At 58.6% G+C, this 17,645-nt stretch overlaps 1 protein-coding gene across 3 annotated transcripts in view; it reads right to left on the bottom strand.

Moving 5' to 3' along the window:
- Positions 1–4,470: 4,470 nt before the first annotated feature.
- The window catches only part of EEFSEC (eukaryotic elongation factor, selenocysteine-tRNA specific), a 248,653-nt gene continuing 235,478 nt past the window's right edge, over positions 4,471–17,645 (bottom strand). For 2 of the 3 annotated variants that reach the window (XM_041762586.1, XM_041762585.1), the window contains one exon: positions 4,471–4,938. In XM_041762586.1, the coding sequence (XP_041618520.1) occupies positions 4,748–4,938 (191 nt within the window). In that variant the 3' untranslated portion in view covers positions 4,471–4,747. The remainder of the gene's footprint in view (positions 4,939–17,645) is intronic. The other variant, XM_041762587.1, reaches the window with a different exon arrangement.

Below are 17,645 nucleotides of genomic sequence, written 5' to 3' on the forward strand. Positions count from 1 at the left end.
ACACGGGCAGGGAGGCAGGGTGTGTGTGTGGAGAGCACCCTCAATGGCCACCTTCTGGGGGCAGGGAGCCATCAGGACCCACCCTGGGGAGGGAGTGCGGGTGCGCAGGAGAGCAGAAGCTTGGCCCTGCAGAACAGGATGGCCACAAGCCCTGTCTGCTGGGGACTGTGCTGGAAGCCTGGAGGCTGGGGGCTGAGTCCATGGGGTGACCCCAGAGGGCCCAGGCAGGTGGCTGAATCTGGCCCCTTACCCCAGCCTCCCCAGGTCAGCCTGGGCTCCCAGTTGGCCTTTATCTGGAGCCCCAGCTGTGGCCACGGGAAGTGGCCGTTTCTCTGCTCTGCTGTCTCCCTGCCAGACCCGGTGGCGATGATAACATGGGAGGGTGTGTGTGTGGAATTGAGCAATACCTCGGGGGGGGGGGGGGGGGGGCGCACGGGAGGCTCAGGGTGTGTGACCTCTGCTGAGGCACAGGGGTCAGGGCTCCCCAGCTGGGCTTAGGGGAGGGGGGACAGGGATGTGGGGCCCAGGCTGCCCCCAGCGCACCACATCCAGGGAGTGCTGGCCTGGGACCCTGGGCTGGCCCACAGGAGGTGCTCCATTTGGGCCTCTTCCCAAATCCATGCCGGTTACCAGCTTCCATCCCCCTACACGGAATCCCCAAACCTTCCCAGAACCCTCTTCTTCCTCCCAGCCTCAGTCTGCACGAACCCCTCCCCTGCTCCTCCACCAGCCACAACCAAAACCAGCCCTGGGAGTCACCCTGCGACCCTGTGGTCTCTGCCCCTGACCTCCAGGCCCTGGACATTCAGCACAGGAGTGTCCAGAACCGGCATGAAGCTGGGGCCCACGGGCTCTCTTGAAACCCCAATCTGACGCACTCTCTCTGCCTACACCCTTCCAGATGGCTGGCAACAGCCTTCAAGGCCCCCACCCCCACCCCATGGGCCTCTACAGATACCCCCTTTACTTGCCCTGCCCCCAGCACTGGTGCTCAGCAAGGGAATGGGGCTCTGACAGACAGGGGCGCCCAGGGGTGGGGTCAGCTGCTCCCCAAGGGGGCATGAGCACCCTCCCCTTCCCCTCCCCCAGCTGCCACCGTGCTGCCTGCAATCAAGACCCGGTGCTTGGCTGAGCTCCACTAATTAATGGCATGACTCTGTTATCAGCCAAGTGCTAATTACTCTTTTTAATCGGGGCTGCCTCTGTGGAGGCTCCTGGAGGCCCGCAGAGGCTGGGGAGGGGGGCTGGGGGAGCCCGGGAGCCATGACCTCATCCCTCCTCACACAGGCCCTATCCAGTGCTCTCCTAGGGCCCCTCCTCCAGCTGTGCCCTCTGCTGGACTCCTCTGCACTCCTCCTCCTGGCGAACTCCTACTCTCCCTTCAAGACCTTGCCCGGGGGCCCCTCAGTGCGGCCCCTTCTCACCCGTCATGGCCACACAGGCAGGCTTGGCACTACTAGGAGCTGAGAGGTTGTGAGCAGGACCGGCCTTGGTCTCCAGAAGGGGGCTTGGAAATGCTCAACCCCAGGTAAAGGCGGAGGAGGCGGGAAGGCCTGAGGCCTGGATCAACCAGAGGGTGAGCTGGCAGTGAAGGGGCCTGGCTCAACTTGAGGGGGACTCTGGACCACAGAATGGCGGCACTGAGTCCCCTTCCTGTCCCACCAGGTCCTGGGGCCTGGGCCCCAGTGACTTGCAAGGCCTTATGGCCCAAGAGACAAACTGGCCTGGACACACGTGTCACGCCCTGTACACCCACTGGACCCGATACCCTCTCCCCTTCACTCCCACGCGCACACTGGAGGTCCTCGGCCGGCCGGACTGCCCTCCTGGAGCCCATACAGGCACATGCACACCCAGTACGGGCGGACAGACACCTGGAACACAGACGCACACACAGACACGGGCAGGGGCAGGCCTGGGACAACAGAAGCTGCCCCTTCTCCTGCCCGGGGCCCCCAGGGCTTCCCGTTTACGAGACTTTATCTATCAAAAATATATTAACCCAGAAGCCTGTTTCCATCAGAGTCTCGATTCCAGGGACATTTCCAGATAAGCCTTATCTCATTGCTGGTGCATTAGCCCCGCTGGCCGGGGGCCTGCCAATCACGGCTGCCCCTCCTGCCCCGGCCTGTGGCAGGACGCCTGCCCATGACTTCATTCCGGGTGGGCAGTGGGGGCAGTCGAGCGGGGCATGGCTGCCCCCTGTCCCCCCCACCCCACCCAGAGCAGCGCCCCAGAAGGCACTCTTTCCAAGGACACATCCAAGGCCTTGGGGCAAGGGACGAGGGGGGTCTCTGGAGCCCTCCGGAGCCTGGGTTCAGGTCCTGGCTCTGAGGTGACGGCTCAGGTCAGCTGTGCCCCAGTCCCTGCCCCTCCCACAGCTTCGATGGAGGCGATGCTTCCCGGGCCACTCCCACACGTGGAAGCCCCCCCCCTCCCGGCCCCCGTGGCACGTGCCTGCGGGTGGCTGTGGCGGGCCTGTGCCCCCTCCCACGGCACCCGGGGTGGGCTGGGGGGCCAGGGGCACGGGGTGGGGTGGGCACATGGCTGCGGGAGTGCTCTGGCTCCAGCCTGGCTGCTTCTCCTTCACGGGCTGTGCCCGGGCCCAGGGCGGCTCACGGGCACTCAGGCTTCCTCTGGTGCCAGCCGGACGGAGGCCCGTCCCCACAGGCCGGGGCCCTGAGGCTTTGGGAGTCACACAGCAGGCGGCTCCCCTACACCGGAGTCCGTTCCTCTCGGGGGCTCTGAGGGGCGCTGTCCGCAGGCGGCCTGGGAGGCAGGGAGGAAGGTGCGGGGGACACGGGGGCTGTCACGGACGTCCTGGCAGAATGGCTGACGTGGCGCAGGGCTGGGCCCTGGGGCTGAGACCGTGCCTGCAGCTCCCACCTCGGGGCATGGGCAAAGTGATGGGCTGCAGTGTGCCCCGTGCCCATGGAGCGGCTGCTGCGTTCTCATATCACACACGGAGACACTGAGGCAGAGGTTGGGGGGCTTGTCCAAGCTCACACATCAGAGGGGCGGGCTGAACCCAGGCAGTGGCTGGAGTCCACCCTGTCTCCCCCTCCGCCATGATGTGGCCCCGGGGCTAGCTCCTGCTGAGTGAGCCCCCTCTATACCTGCTGGGGGGTGCAGAGGCTCTGCCGGGGCACATGGCCCTTCATTTGGCGAGAGGAACAGTGATGTGCCCAAAGGCTTTCTCCATCTCAACTTGCTGGAACCTCCAGAGGAGGGGGTCAGCCTCACACCTCTCGGTCAGGGAGGACCCGGCCTGGCTGGGGGGTACCCAGCAGCTCTGGCCTCAATTCTCTACACACCGAGGAGGGAGTTTCCTCATCTAAGATGCAAGACCTGAGGCGATCCCAGCTCCTACCAGCTGTGTCCACTCCAAAGGGCTGCATAGCCATGGGAAGTGGCCAGCCTGGGACCCCTGCCCTGAAGCCCTCACTGGGAGACCTAGCTCTCTGCCTCCCTGGTGTGATGGTCTGTAGGACAGCAGTGGGGATGTGTCAGAGGGGCCCTGGAGCCTGGTCTGCAGACACATGGGGGCCAGGCAAGAAGTGCCCCTGCTGATACTGGAGGTGTCCCCTCGGGCGGTGGCAGTGAGGCTCCAAGAGGCGAAGGGACAGTTTGCTGGAAGCACCTAGCTTTCCCTGTACCCATCCCCTTCCAGTTCATTCCCACCCCAGGGGGAAGCGGGGACTGGGCCTGGACTCTTTCTGCCTACCCAGCCCTCGGCTGTCACTCTGGACTGCAAGCCCCGCCCCAGCCTCACGTCTGGGTCCCTGTGAGGGCCAGCCGCTCTCACACCCCCTTGAAGCACGAGGGGCTGTGTCCAGGCCTGGCACCTAGGACAGCACGTTCTGCATGCCACCTCCTTCCTCTCTGCCCTCAGCTCCAGGACTTAACCACTCCAAGTCCTTGGATGGCCACTGCCCCGTTAATATTTTTGATGCCACTTTTGCAAAGGCAGCCTCTGCATCTGTCTGGAGGTCAAATAAAGGAGTGTTGGGACATCTGTAGGATGTGCAAATCTCCATCATTCAGCTGGTTTTGCCACCTCACCCTTTTCTGAGTATACACAGCTCCGGCTGAGGGATACAGCTGCCTGTGTGGCAGGGGTGAGGGGCGAGGGTAGGGCTTCCTGGGCTTTAGAGGGGGCGTGCTCCTGGTCTCTGCCCTCACTTGGGGAGGGTAGGCCCGACACCCAAGGCCGGACGCCTCCACCCCAGATGGAGGACCTACCTCCCACTTGCCTCTGCCCTGATGCCCTGGCTGGGCACTTGCGGCTCCCCAGCACTCCAGGGGTGCCCTTCCTGGCAGAGCTCTCGCTGGCCACGGCTGTCTAGAGAACCCCCTGGACTCAGGCCCCTGGGCTCTGGTCCCTCCCCTGAAACCTGCCGATTCCAGATACGCCCCTTGGGTACAGGCTGGCCTGCTCCCCGGTGAAGTCATAGAGTCCAGCAGACCAGGCCGGCACCAGGGGACATTTATTTACAGCTGGGAAGTGCCAGGCCACCTGGGGCACTGTGTGGATGGGTCCTCATAGGGCTGCCAGCTCAGTGGCTGGAAACACTGGCCACCAGCCCGTGGGAGGGTGCCGGCACTGGTGCCGCTCCCACTGTAGCCCCGGGCTCCTCGCCAGGCCTGGGAGCCTGCGTCTGCAGGGTTATGGGGAGGGACATACTGCAAGAGGTCGAGGCACGTCTGGGGCCTGGGCAAGGGGTCCTGGGGGAGGTCACTGGGACACTCAGGGAGACTGGACCATGCGCTTGTGGGTGTCAAAGACATAACGCTTGAAAGACAGGCTGAGGGCCACATGTTGTGCAGGCTCGGGCCGCTCGGCCACCTCCTCCTGCTTGGCTGCTTCCCCTCGGCCAGCTCGGCCCCGCTTCTTGAGGGTGGGCGTCAGGATCCTCTTGGACTCGGGGCCAAGGCCACCTGCAAGGCACAGAAGAGCCTGTTACTTCGTCCACTCACTGCCCTGCACGGGCACCCACTCCCATTGACTCATCTCCGAATCTCCTCCCCGCAGCTCAGCAACACCCTCACACCCTCCTAGGCTGAGCCAGGAACCAGGTGCCACCCTGGGCTCACCCGCTTCTGCCCCCCTCACCCGAGGCCTATAGTCCACTTTTACATCCCGGCCCCTACCCCACCGTGCTAGATTGCGTCACAGGCCTGTCCAGCTTGGAGCTCAGCTCCCCATCTCTGTCTCCTGGGCCCCCGCCCACCATTCACTCTGTACTAAGGCTCCTATGGAGATCAGCCCCACACTTGGTGGCCCTGTCCCTCTCCCGCTGTTTCCCAGAACACTCATGCCAAAACATACACAGTGAAGCTTGACTTGGGGACTCCCTGGGGCTGGTGCTTCCCAATTGCCCCTGGAGACCCACTCTCTACTCCTCTGTATGCCGGGGAGGCTGACCTCTGCAGAGGGCATGTGGGCTCCTGTGCCCTCTGGCTTCTGGTTGGGTTCAGCCAATGAGAGCCCCAGTGGACAGATGGTGGGCAGAGAGAGCAGCTGGGATATTGAGTCCTGCTCCCTAAGGCTGTCACTCCTGTTGGGGATCCTTCTCCCTGGGCTTTCACACATGCTGTCCCTCCAGCCCCAAGCAGGGTGGGAGCAGCCCCCACTGCTTTCCACCATGTCTCACTGGCACCTTTATTTTTATTTTATTATTTTTTTCACTGGCACCTTTAAATGACAGCCTTCTGTCACTCCCTCCACTATGTACAGTATGCAGACTTCATATTCACCCTCTCCAGCCAAATGATTGAGTGGAAGCCAGTTTCCTGTTGACACCCTAAGGCCAACCCCAACTCTTCCATTGCGTTTGTGCTGTCCCTGCAGCCTGGAGGAGCACGTGACCATTCCTGGCTTCCCTGTTGTCACACTATGAGCCTCTGCATATGCTGTTCTCTCCGCCTGAACACCCTTCCCCACCTTGCCAGTGGAAGAAGTCCCACTCATCCTGGAGGACCAGGCCGCAAACCTTGAATATCAGGCTTTCTCTGGGGCTTGTCTTTATGAGGAAACTGCTTGGTAGCAGCATGGTGCAGCCTCTTTGTAGGCTGCTGGCCAGGGTGAGTGCTTGGCTGCTTCAAACATAGTGGTGGAGGCTCTGCCTCCCTCAAGGCTGTGACCAGGCCTCAGACTAGCCCTGCACCCTGAAAGGCTGCTCACAACCCTGCTGGGGGAACCTGGTGGGAGCAAGCTGGCAGGGCTGTGGCGGGGGTAAGCTGAGGGGGCAGTGAAACTTGCATGGGGCAAGGAGGCCCAGTGGGCAGCAATAACTACTGGGAGAGCTGGAAACATGGCATTCATTCCCTGACGAGGGGCAAGTAAGTGTGGAGATCCAATGATCTTGCCAAAAGTGGGACCTGGCAGGTTTGCATCCACCTACTTACTTCTTCTTTTTTTTTTTTTTTAATTTTTATTTATTTATGATAGGCACACAGTGAGAGAGAGAGAGAGAGGCAGAGACACAGGCAGAGGGAGAAGCAGGCTCCATGCACCGGGAGCCTGATGTGGGATTCGATCCCGGGTCTCCAGGATCGCGCCCTGGGCCAAAGGCAGGCGCTAAACCGCTGCGCCACCCAGGGATCCCCACCTACTTACTTCTATAATGCACAGAAGGACTGCACTGGACAGTGGACCTAGAAGCTGGGTGCCCAAAGTTGGTGGGAAGTTGGGGGGCAGGCATCAGGCAGGGGGCTTCCCTCCCAGCATGCCCTGCTACACCCCGGTCTACCAGCACCTCAGGGGCCTCCTCCTTTGCCCCAATATTGGCTGGGTGCTAGCAGCTGTCTCCTTGAGAAGAGAAGCCAGACATGACACTCTGGTGTCAAGCTTTGCTTGACATGCCTCAACCAGGTGGGGAGCTCTGGGTGGCAGGGGCATGTGGATTACTCTTCTCAGACCAAGCACTTGTGCGTGTTTGCTGAAGCAGCCCCTTCATCTTACAGTTGAGGAAATGGAGCCCCAAAGAGGGCATGGACTCACTCCAGGCCCCACAGTGAGTCAGGAAGCACGAGGTTTTGAACTCTGGACTTGTACCTGATGGCAAATGCAGGTTACTGCCCCCCAGCCCATCACTTGGCGGGGGCCCACCTTTGGCTGGCTCTGGAAAACAGTTCTGTGGGGGAACACAGGCTGTGAGAGCATCCCGGATGTTTAGAAGCGTGACCAGCTGGCTGCTTTAAGGGACACTGTAGAATCTGCCAGGGATAGCTCTGCTTCCTGTTAAGAGAGACTCAGTCTCCCTGTCCACAGGTGGGGGTGAGACTGCTGGCCTCTCAAAAACCCAGGAAGGTTGGGACCTGCAGCTGATGCGACAGGGCTCTGGGATACCAGGGGCCTGCAGGACCTTTACCGAGGGGAATCGTCCTCTGCCCAGGCAGCACGGTGTCTGGTGGCAAGCTCCACACCCAGCTGGTCTGCGCACCTCCTGGGAGGGGGCGTGGGAATGGCCCTGGGCCAGGGCCCCAAGCTAGCTCAAGGCCTGCAGGTATCTGCCTCCCTCAATCGGCACCCTGGACTTCCTTCTGCAAACAGAGAAGGTGGCTGGCACCAGACCCTGACAAATGGCATGGGCAGCCTGTCTCCCTCTGGTGCCAGGAGGTCTGATGGCTGCAGAGGCGCAGGGCTCCCCGGCGTCTATGCTGGGCTGGGGAGACAGGCGTGGCCCAATCGGCGATCCATCTCGCCCAGGCTGGCTCTCGTTACACACAGTGCATACCTCACAGGGCCCAAAGCAGGCAGAGCCAGAAAAATCTCTCTGGCACTGGTGAAGATGCGGCCATTTAATTGGTCTTCTGAGATGGTCAGGCTCATTTCCCTCCGCTCCATTTGGGGGTGGCCTGGACACAATGCCCAGAAAGCCTCCCCAATAGGTGAAGCTGTGGATTTGTGGCAAATGTCATTGGGAGCTGCTTTGTTAACAGTGGCCTTTCTCTCTTAGCCAGACAGCAGTCGGAGGGAGAGGAAGGGCAGTTCAGGATGCCGGTGGTCGGAGCTATTGCCCACCCCAAGCTTCTCCCTACCTACCCCTGCATCGTTCCCTGGAAAACATTCACACAACACTCCTGGACTGTAGACAATGGTGGTGAATATGCAGATCAGGGTCTGGCCTGCACGGACTTTACGAGTCTGAGAAGGGGCAGGGAGGAAACAAGCCAGCAAGATAATTCAGATAGCCACCAAGACGATCAAGGAAACAAAACTGCTGTGTCATCAGGTGGGGAGGGCAGCCAGGTCGCATGTGCCCAGGGCAGGCTTTTCTGATGAAGAGCTCCAAACGGGAGCCAGATGACAGGGAGATCCTGGGCAAGGGTCTGCAAGCAAAGGGAGTCTGAGTGCCAAGTCTTGGAATGAGTATCACGATGCTTGAGTGCCGATGGACATGTGGCCACGTGCTAGTAGTGCTGCAGGGTGACTGCAGCTTACCATGTCCATATAATGCATTCTGTGTACCATGCTCTTTGAGTACCCAAACCAGGGAGGGTCCCAGAGACCTCTGGGGACTCAGAGTGGTGAGGGAGGCCGCCAAATGCCAACTATCCATCTGCCTGGGACCCACCAGGACTCCTGACACTTCCTGTAGGCCTCAGGGACATCACCCTGTGCTTGTGGAGCTACCACCCTCTCTTCGGGGCCTGTCTCTGAAGCACCCCCTGGTAGGCCACATGGGTCAGGTACCCATGTGTGGCCCCATCTGGGATGGCCCCCGACGTGGGGAGTGTGTTTGGAGCCCCTGGACTCTGACTCCTGCATCGCTCTTCTCCTACCCGACCTGGCCTGTATTGTGTCTCTGAACCGCTCCCCTCACCCCAACACATCAGGTGCATTCCCACCTCGGCGCCTTGGCATTGCATTCACTGGTTCCTCTGCTGGAAGATCTGCCCCAGAAGTTCCAATGGCCCCCAGGTCCACCTCCTTCTAATCACTGTCCAAATGTCACCTCTTGGTGAGGCCTTCCTGATTACCTTCTCCCCTTCTGCCCTGACCCCTCCTACCCAGCTCTGTTTTTTTCCAATAGCTATGATTACCTCCCAACATAGCGCTATAAGTTCCTCTTTCTTCTGTCCTCTGCCCCTCCTAAAATACAGGTTCTACCACAGCAGGGATTTTGTGTCTCCGTGCACTGCTGGAAGCCCAGTACCTAGAGCGATCCCCGGCTCAGAGAGGGGCTCAAAGAATACCACCGAACGAATCAGCACTGGATGGGACCCTGCTGGACAAGCACTGGCTACTAAGCTCCCTCAATGGCACCGTGTGGACCCAGCAGCCCCTTTCAGGGGTTCAGTCCTAACCAGGCACCTGAAGTTTGTCCACACAGATGTTGCCATGTACGCAGGCACTTAACCTTCACAGCACAGTGTGGAAGACACTGAGGCCCAGGCCAGTAACTGGTCCCAGGTCACACAGGTCTGGAGAGACAGAGCGGGACTTGTTGAGGCTACCCGGTTCCAAGGTCTGCGTGCATCATGGAGAAGGTAGTTGGCCTATGAAGTTACAGGGGCACTGAGACCCCCAGGAGAGCAGTCAGGATAGGACTAGTGTGCATTTGCTGTGGCAAAATATTCTGGGAGATGAAATGACACCTGATAAGTGTTTATATAAAGACAAACTTACGAGTTAATTGAAAAAACACCCCACAGGAATACAAATTGTTGGAAGAGTCCTGCTCTAACTCTGGGATGCAGAAAGAAAAGACTTTCAGAAGACTATCCGCTAGGCTGTCAGGGATTAGGAATAAGTCACACGCAATGCTTTCTTCTTCCACCTACTTCTTTCTGTTTCCCAAGATTTCTACTGTGAACCTGGGCACTCACAGGCCGCGCACCAGGGGTCACTGGCATGACCTCCTGCACCCAGGCCCGAGCCCAGAGGAAGCGCAGTGCCACCCATTGCACTCTGGCTGCTGAATGCATGGGCACACGGGGAAGCAGGGGGAGGGTAAGAGGACTGCAGAGGGCTGGGCAGGGGAGGAAGAGGCAGGTGGGGAGGAGCTGTCCCCCTGGGCCACGTCTGTCCCCACGTCCTGGTTAGGGCTCTCAGAGTTGCTGTGGGCCAGGAAGCTCACTGGCTCTCTAGGCCAGCGGTGTCATCTCTATAGTGATCTGGCTCTGCCCGGTGAAGGGCAGGCAGAGCACAACCTCAGGCCATGCTTATGGCTCCTCCCTGACCACTGGAAGTCCAGGATTTTCTCACAGGCCACTGCTCTGTGAGGCGCAGTCACTGGGAGGCACAGACTGAGGGCACTGCTCTCTACAACCTCCAGAGGGTCCCCCCTGCTCCCTGCCCTTGCTGCCCTGTCCTGGCATGGAAGGCCTCTGGGGCACTGCCGGGGGACCTCCTCCCTGGTCCTACCCCCAGCTGTGGGGGAGATGCTTGGAGGCACATGTGGAACTCTGGACTGGGTGCCACCAACAGGATGAAGTCTGTCCTCTTACTCGGCATCTGAGACCTGGGTTATCCGTCGTGTACCTCCCTCTGCCCCTCAGCCTCTGTTTGCTTCCACTCCAAGCCAGGAGTCTGGAACACTCTTCCCTGCCTTTCCTGTCTGGCCAGGCCTGCTCTGCCACGGTCTCCGTGGGAAGGCTTCCCTCATCTGCTTAGGCCAAGCAGGATTCCTCCTTGAACCCCACTTGGCATGATGTTTGCTTTCTGCACTCGTCTCCCTCATGGCCTGTAAGGGAGAGAGGGGTGTGCCCCTGCAGTATTGGGCACGGGGCGTGGCAGGCAGGCCTAGGGAGGGTTCACGGGATGAAGGCAAAGGGAAGGAGCAGTCTGGCCCAGGTGCACAGGGCAGCAGGAGTAAGAGAAGAGCTCCTGCAGAGCCCATGCCTCCAGGACTAGGAAATACCTATCTGTGAGCTGGTGGCCCATGGGGAAGCTCAGGCTCAGATGGCGGCCCTGGGCCCCCGTGACCTGGAGCCTGGCTCCCTACCTTGTAGGGTGGGCACATAGTTAAATGTGCTCCACGTGTGAGGTTCACATGGTGGCCATGATTCCACTGGGCCTCAGCAGATATCTCTGCTCCTTCCCAAATCTCAGGATTCTTGTGGCTCGGCTGCCCTGCTCCATTCCCCAACACGCCAGGCCCAGGACGTGGGGGTGGGGGTGGGCCGACGTGACCCCAGGGTGACGCTGCTCGCCGTGGCTTTCCTTGGGGACACTCTCCCAGGGCCGGGCTGGCCTTTCTCACCGAGTGCCAGCTCCACACAAAGGCACAGTGGGCTGGAGGCTGCTGGGTCTTGGCTTGGGCCAGGGGTAATCAGGGAAGAATGCGAGAAGCACAACTGTTTCCCAAGCCCTGGCCGCGGGTGCCGCCCTGACATAGCCATCAAAGGCCGGCAAATTGCCTCCAATTGCTGGCGTCGCTTTCATGTTGGGGGCCAGACTGAAGAGGGGCCTCCACGCTGGTGGGCGGCTTGCACCCCCCAGTGGGAACTGAGCCCATGCGAGCAGCTTGGGGTCACTGGCCCCCTTCGTTGGCCCCATGGGGCTGTAGCCAACTCCAGTCACTCCAGCTTCCCCTCCTGGAACAAGCAGCTTTGGAAGGAGCCGAAATGACAGGGCAGAAAGAGAGCTGGGGCAGGGGGCAGGGGCCCTTTTTGGGGGCAGTATCCTGGTGATGACGGATGGGCTGGGGAGCCCTGAGGGACATGCCTGGTGGCTGAGCTGGGCTGACATATGGGGTAGCCGGGATGGATGGCCATGGAGGGCCTCGAATCCAGCCAGTCCCTGAGTCTAGACTGGATGCTTGGCCTGTGAGCAGCTTGAGGGGCTGCCCACAGGAGGGACCTTCGTCGGCAAGGCCGAGGTCCCTCAATTGCCATGCTGGGTGGGCTGCAGTGTCAAACTTTACCCAAAGAAAGTGGCCTCTGCCTGCCCGCCCTGTTCAAGAAGCTGCCTCATGTATGTAGGTCACGGGATGTATGGGTGGCACAGCGCCTGGCAAGGCCTCTATAGTGGCTAATGTGGCGGCCGGTGTAGGACATGCCGCTGAGGGGAAGGCTGGAGGTCAGTCTGGCCAGGAGGGGTTGGGGGGCAGAAATGGGAGGCAGACTCATCTGCGGCAGAGGTGGCCCTGACACAAGGCAGTAGGGCCCCATCTGGGCTGGTTTGCACAGGGCTGTTGTTGGCACCCCGTCCTGCAGGTATATTGAGGTGCGAGGACTTGCCCACAGACCCGCAGTAGTTGGTGGTACAGCTGAGATTTGAACCCAGATCCCTCTGCAGGCCAGTGGCCCAGGGCTGTGTGGGCCCTGTACAAGCTTTGCTCTGACAGCGCCAGGGGAGAGGAGAGGCTCAAAGAGGGCAGGCAATCTGGTATTAGCACAAGGCCCAAAAGCGAGCTGGCATTTTGAGGGAGTTGCATGTTAGAGAGAGCCCGGCTGGCAATAGGAGCCAGTGGGAGCACTACGGGTGGAGAGAGGCGAGAATGGCCTGGGGGGACAGCCCATGGGGACATCAGTCAGCTGGCTCCCTTTGTCGAGGCCCCTGACCTCATCCTTGAGACATGCCGGTGACCATGCTTGCTACCATGCTACCTTGCTACCATGTCTTTGTCAGCCTTGGTTCTCTGCATTTATCCTTGGGAGTGCAGGTCTTTAACGTGTTGACTAAGGCTGGGAAAGCTGCCTGGTTTTCTCTTCTTTCTCGTCCTGCTATGGAGCCCGTATGTAAACAAAGATGCAATTTGCTTTAAAAAGATAAGGTGATTAAGTTTTTATCAGACATGTACTCTGCTGTCCCTGCAACAAAGGGAATTAGGGGAAGGCGGGCGACACAACAGGCCCTTTATTGGAATCGCGCTCTTTCTGAGGCTCTCGAGCGCACACTCGATGGGCTCCATGCGGCCCCTTTGATTGGGTGGAGGCGAGGCAACGGGCGCCCGCACCCCCATTTTGATGTCTTAATGTTGCCTAATTCCTCCTTTAATTTATATTAAGCTTCTTAGCAGCAATGATGAATTCTTCAAAAACAAAAAAGGACCCTTTGCACAAATCTTTCCCATACCGTGTAAATTGAAATTATAATGTAGTCAAGCCTTTGGAGATTGGGGGTGCGTGGCGAGGGAAAACTAGTGCATTCTGTGGAAGGAAGGATTTTGTTTTAAGGCAAAAACAAAACCATTCTGAAAAAGGAAATGACTTGGTCTCAAGAACTGGAGGCTCAATTATTAGAGGGGCAGGCAGCCCAGGTGAAAACTTTGCCGTCACACAGGACATTGCGGGTGCAGCTGGTGTGGGGCTGGGGGCCCAATATTCTGAACTACCCAACCCCATCCCATTGCTCACAGGGGCGGCCCACTGCTGCCATGATACCTGCCCACCAGGGGCGGGGGCACTGAGGCTTGCAGTCCCAGCACCCAGGGGCTCTACATCCCACTCAGGTCATTCCTAGTGTGCAACCCAGAAGCTCAGGCAGGGCTCAAACCCTTGCTTGAGTATGCATAGCCCCCAGTGGGGAGCCCACCTGGCATCTCTGATGGCTGGCCCGTTCACCAGTGCTCCCCTGGGCCCTGAGGGAGCAGGTTGCTGGCACTGGGGCCTCAGGTGCTGGCCTTCTGGCATGAGCCGCCAGGCTGCTCTCCTGCCAGCTCCTTCTTCTGATCTGTTCTTGGGTCTCTTGCCAAAGAGATTTTTTCCAGAACAAAAAACCTCATCATCCCTCCCAGCTCAAAACCTTCAGCCATTCTCCAGGCAGGTGTCCAAATTCCTCTAGCCAGCTCCTCCCCAACTACCTCCTGCAGACCCTGTTGTGTCCTCAACCTCCACCACTTACCCCTACACAGCCCCCCACCCATTCACAGGGCCTCACCACTCAACTCTGCACAGGGTCCCAACACTCACCCCTGTGAAGGGTTCCCCAATCACCCTGCCCTGGCTCTGTCCTGGTGCTCCTTCATCTTGGGGATCTTGGGGTGACCCACAACACTTGTCTACCTGGCAAACCTCATTCCTTCGGTTTCTCAGCAGAAGGCTTAATATTTTGGCTTGGCCTTTTATGATGTCTTCCAGGCCTCCAGCCTCCAAGAAGACCATGGGGTTACACACTGCCTCATGTCCAGACCCCGAGTCCTCGGGGGACAAGGTGCAGCCTATAAACACTGGCCAGAAGCTCCAGGAAGAGGCACTGCCTCATCTACCGGTGGGCTGGACCCTGACAGCTGGCTCTCTCCCAAGGGTGACCTCCCAGGAGGTCAGAGCTTACCCACCTGTCCATTTGACTCCTAATCACCTTCTCACTGTTGGGCAGTCCAGTTAGGCCCTGTCAATCCACAGGAGGCTGGCCAACTGCTAGCTGGGCTGATGGAGGCAGGAATGCACTGGCCCTCTTCTCCCAATATGTCGTTGTCTACCTAGCTCTAGAGGCCTGCTCCTCAGCACCCAGGGGACCTGGACCCCAATCCCAGTACCTAGCCTCACGCTCCCCACCAGCACAGGCAGTACAACTATGTGGGAGGGGGACCTGATGGTTCAGAGGGAATTGCCCAAGTGCTCCATGAGGGGTATGCCAGACATGGGCAGGGGGCGGTGCTGGTGACTGCAACCTGGGGATGGAGCTGCCTCTGAATGGCAGTTTCCAGGACGGGAACCTGGACAGTAGTGTTCCCAGAGACTCCTGGCTGTCCCTCTAGGCTGAGGTTTGATGAAGTGTCTAGGTGGGGAAGGCTGGCTGGACCTTAGGGCCTGGGTTGGCTGGATCCCTATTGTGCTCCAGGGGGAGCAGGGCTGAGGCAGGCTACATAGGCCAGTAGCAAGCTGGGTAGGGGACTTGCTAGGTCACTCTGCCTCCACCTCTGCCACCACTGTCATAGGACACTGCTTAGCTAGTATTCTCAACACACACACAGCCAGGTGGGTTCATATAGCATCCCATTCGAGCTTCCAGACATCCTCTAAGCTACTTTCCAGGCAGGGGAGGTGACCACCCAAGGTCACACAGCTGGTAAATGGGGAGTAACACTTTGCATTCAAGCCTGTGGCTTTACAAAGCTGTCTGCCTTACTGTGGGCCTGAGAGTCTGGCACTTGGCCTGGCCACCCCAGGGTCCTGCTGCTCCTCACTGGGAACAAAGCAGCAGGATGGCAACACCATGGGCAGGGGGCACGTAAAGGGCTGAGGCTACTGTCTCTGAGGGTGGGGAGGAGATGGCAAAAGGCAAGGGCACTGGCATGACTGGGGACCACCCTAACTTGGGCAGCAGCCACCTCTCACCTGGCACCTCCCAGGCTGGGGCAATGAGGGCTGGGCTAGGTGAGGAACTTGTCTCCAGAGACTTCCAGGGATGAACACCTCATGTGTCTCTATGTTCTGGGTTCCATCGGGGGACTGCCGGAACTTGGCCATGCCTTGACAGATGTTGAGAGTGGCCACAATAGCAGAGAAGGGGTCTGAAGGAGAAAGACCATCCTTGTGTGAGGCAGGCCTAGCCTGAATTGCCCCAAAGACAGGTACCAGCCAGTTCTCAATAATCACGAAAAGAACACCAATGGTAATCCTAGCTAGCATTCACTGTACCTTCGTCACATGCCAGGCCCTATTCAGACTGCTCTATACACACTGCCCCCCCATTCCTAAATTGCTCCCTGGGTGTTGATTCTATTTACACACAAGGAAACAGGCACAGAGAGAGCCAGTACGTCTCCAACATCACACAGTGAAGATGTGGTAGGCTGAGCTCAAACCTGCAGTCTGGGTTCAGAGCTGGACTCCCCTCTGCTGCACCACATCCTGGTGCCCATGGGGCTACTCTCAGGCACTGGGCCTGCCGCCATGTGACCTCTGTCACGGATGTACATGAGCTCACTTCCCTATGACTCTGAGGATAGAGATTAGATCCCAGAGCCTGGCACAGTGTCTGGCCAGGGAAGCATCAGAAAAGTACTTTTCCATGCCTTACCCTGTACAAAGAAGGCACCATATCCACTCCATCATTCAGGGAAACTGAGGCCCAGGGATCCAAAATAATTCACCCAAGGTCACACGGCTAGTGGCAAACAAGTGATCATGCATCCTCATTACTACTTGGATCCCAAGTTCTTTTCCAGGTAGTTGGAGGAAGAGTCACCTTCCTTCTTTCAGACAGTACTGCAGAGTGCCACCTTTGTGCTGGTACCAACGGTGAGCCTAACTTTGCCAATGATGTGCGCATGTATATGCATGCACACATGCGTGTACACACGTCTCTGGACTGAGAGACTCCTGGAGGGCAGGATCCATTCCTTCTGTGGGTTCTGTATAGCTCCCAGAACACAATGGCTACTGAGACAGGGCACCCCCGCTGGCGCAGCGGTTTAGCGCCGCCTGCAGCCCGGGGTCTGATCCTGGAGACCCGGGATCGAGTCCCGTGTCGGGCTCCCTGCATGGAGCCTGCTTCTCCCTCTGCCTGTGTCTCTGCCTCTCAGTCTCTCTCTCTCTCTCTGAATAAATAAATTAAAAAAAAATGCTAAAAAAAAAAAGGTAAAACTTAAAAAAAAAAAAATGGCTACTGAGACAGGTAATCATCAGAGGACAGTGACCAGGCCAAGGAGCTTTCCTGGAGACAGGCCTCAGTGAGGGCTGGGCAGGCAGGGGAGGGTGGGGGATGGTTCACAGAGCTCTGAGCCCGTGGCCCAGGTCTGGATACCAGGCCATGTGACATGGTGGCCTTATTGCCCTGCTCTGAGTTTTGGCGTCCTCCTCAGTCAGGATGAGGGATGACAGGAGTAGGGCCTACAGCAGGAGCTGCCTCTAGGGGACCGACTGCTGCTCCCGGACTTTCCCCAACCTGCCCCTCCATGCAAAGGCCAGGATTTGCACCCCCTGCAGGTGCCCACCTCCATGGATAGCCCCTGGGCCAGCAGTGAGGGAGGAGCACGGTCCCTGGTGGCCCCCCGCAGAGACTGTCCCCACCACTGCCACCAAGGGAGCTGAATTTTAATACTCCAAACACTCGCTCCCTAAATGTGTACACTCTTTAACAGCAGTTAATCTTCAATTAAAATACCTAGAGCAGAAACTAAGATAACTGGTTTAAAAGGTAGAGCTTATTGACAATAAAAGTCTTCTTCATATTGCTTTTCTTTAAAAAAAATTCCACATATTAAAAATGTCATTTTTATGACTTAGGAAAAAAAAAAAACCTCATCCAGAATAATGAAGGCGAACAAAGGCCTGGGGAGCAGTCATCTTCCAGGGGCCATATGTGGCATCCTGATTACTGTATCAGCCCTGTTTCCAAAGTGGAAGGAGAGGCGGGCGGGCAGGCCCCGGGGCTGGCTGTCCTCTCCGGCTGACAGGGAAGCTGAGCTTCAGTGGTCCCTCTCTGATGGTTTACCCCCTCCCTGACCTGTGAAGACTACAGCTGGGATTCGCACAGGGGTCCCCACCACTTCACACAGACATGCCCTCACAGGCAGATCCCAGGCTTGGTTAGTGGCTCTCAGGCTCACAGGGGCTGTGCATGGGGCTGACCCACCTGGCATGCCAACACCCAGCATGCCCTCTGAGGCTGGCTGTACCATCACTGCATGCATACAATATCCATTTGACATCTGTCTGCTGTGTGCACCAGGCACCAGAACCTAGGTTGGCTCCTACCACTTCCACCCCCGTGCCCACACAACATGGTGTGGGGCCCTGATGCCCAG

Source organism: Vulpes lagopus, chromosome 7 (assembly GCF_018345385.1).
Source record: "Vulpes lagopus strain Blue_001 chromosome 7, ASM1834538v1, whole genome shotgun sequence".
NCBI classification, from domain to species: Eukaryota; Metazoa; Chordata; class Mammalia; order Carnivora; family Canidae; genus Vulpes; species Vulpes lagopus.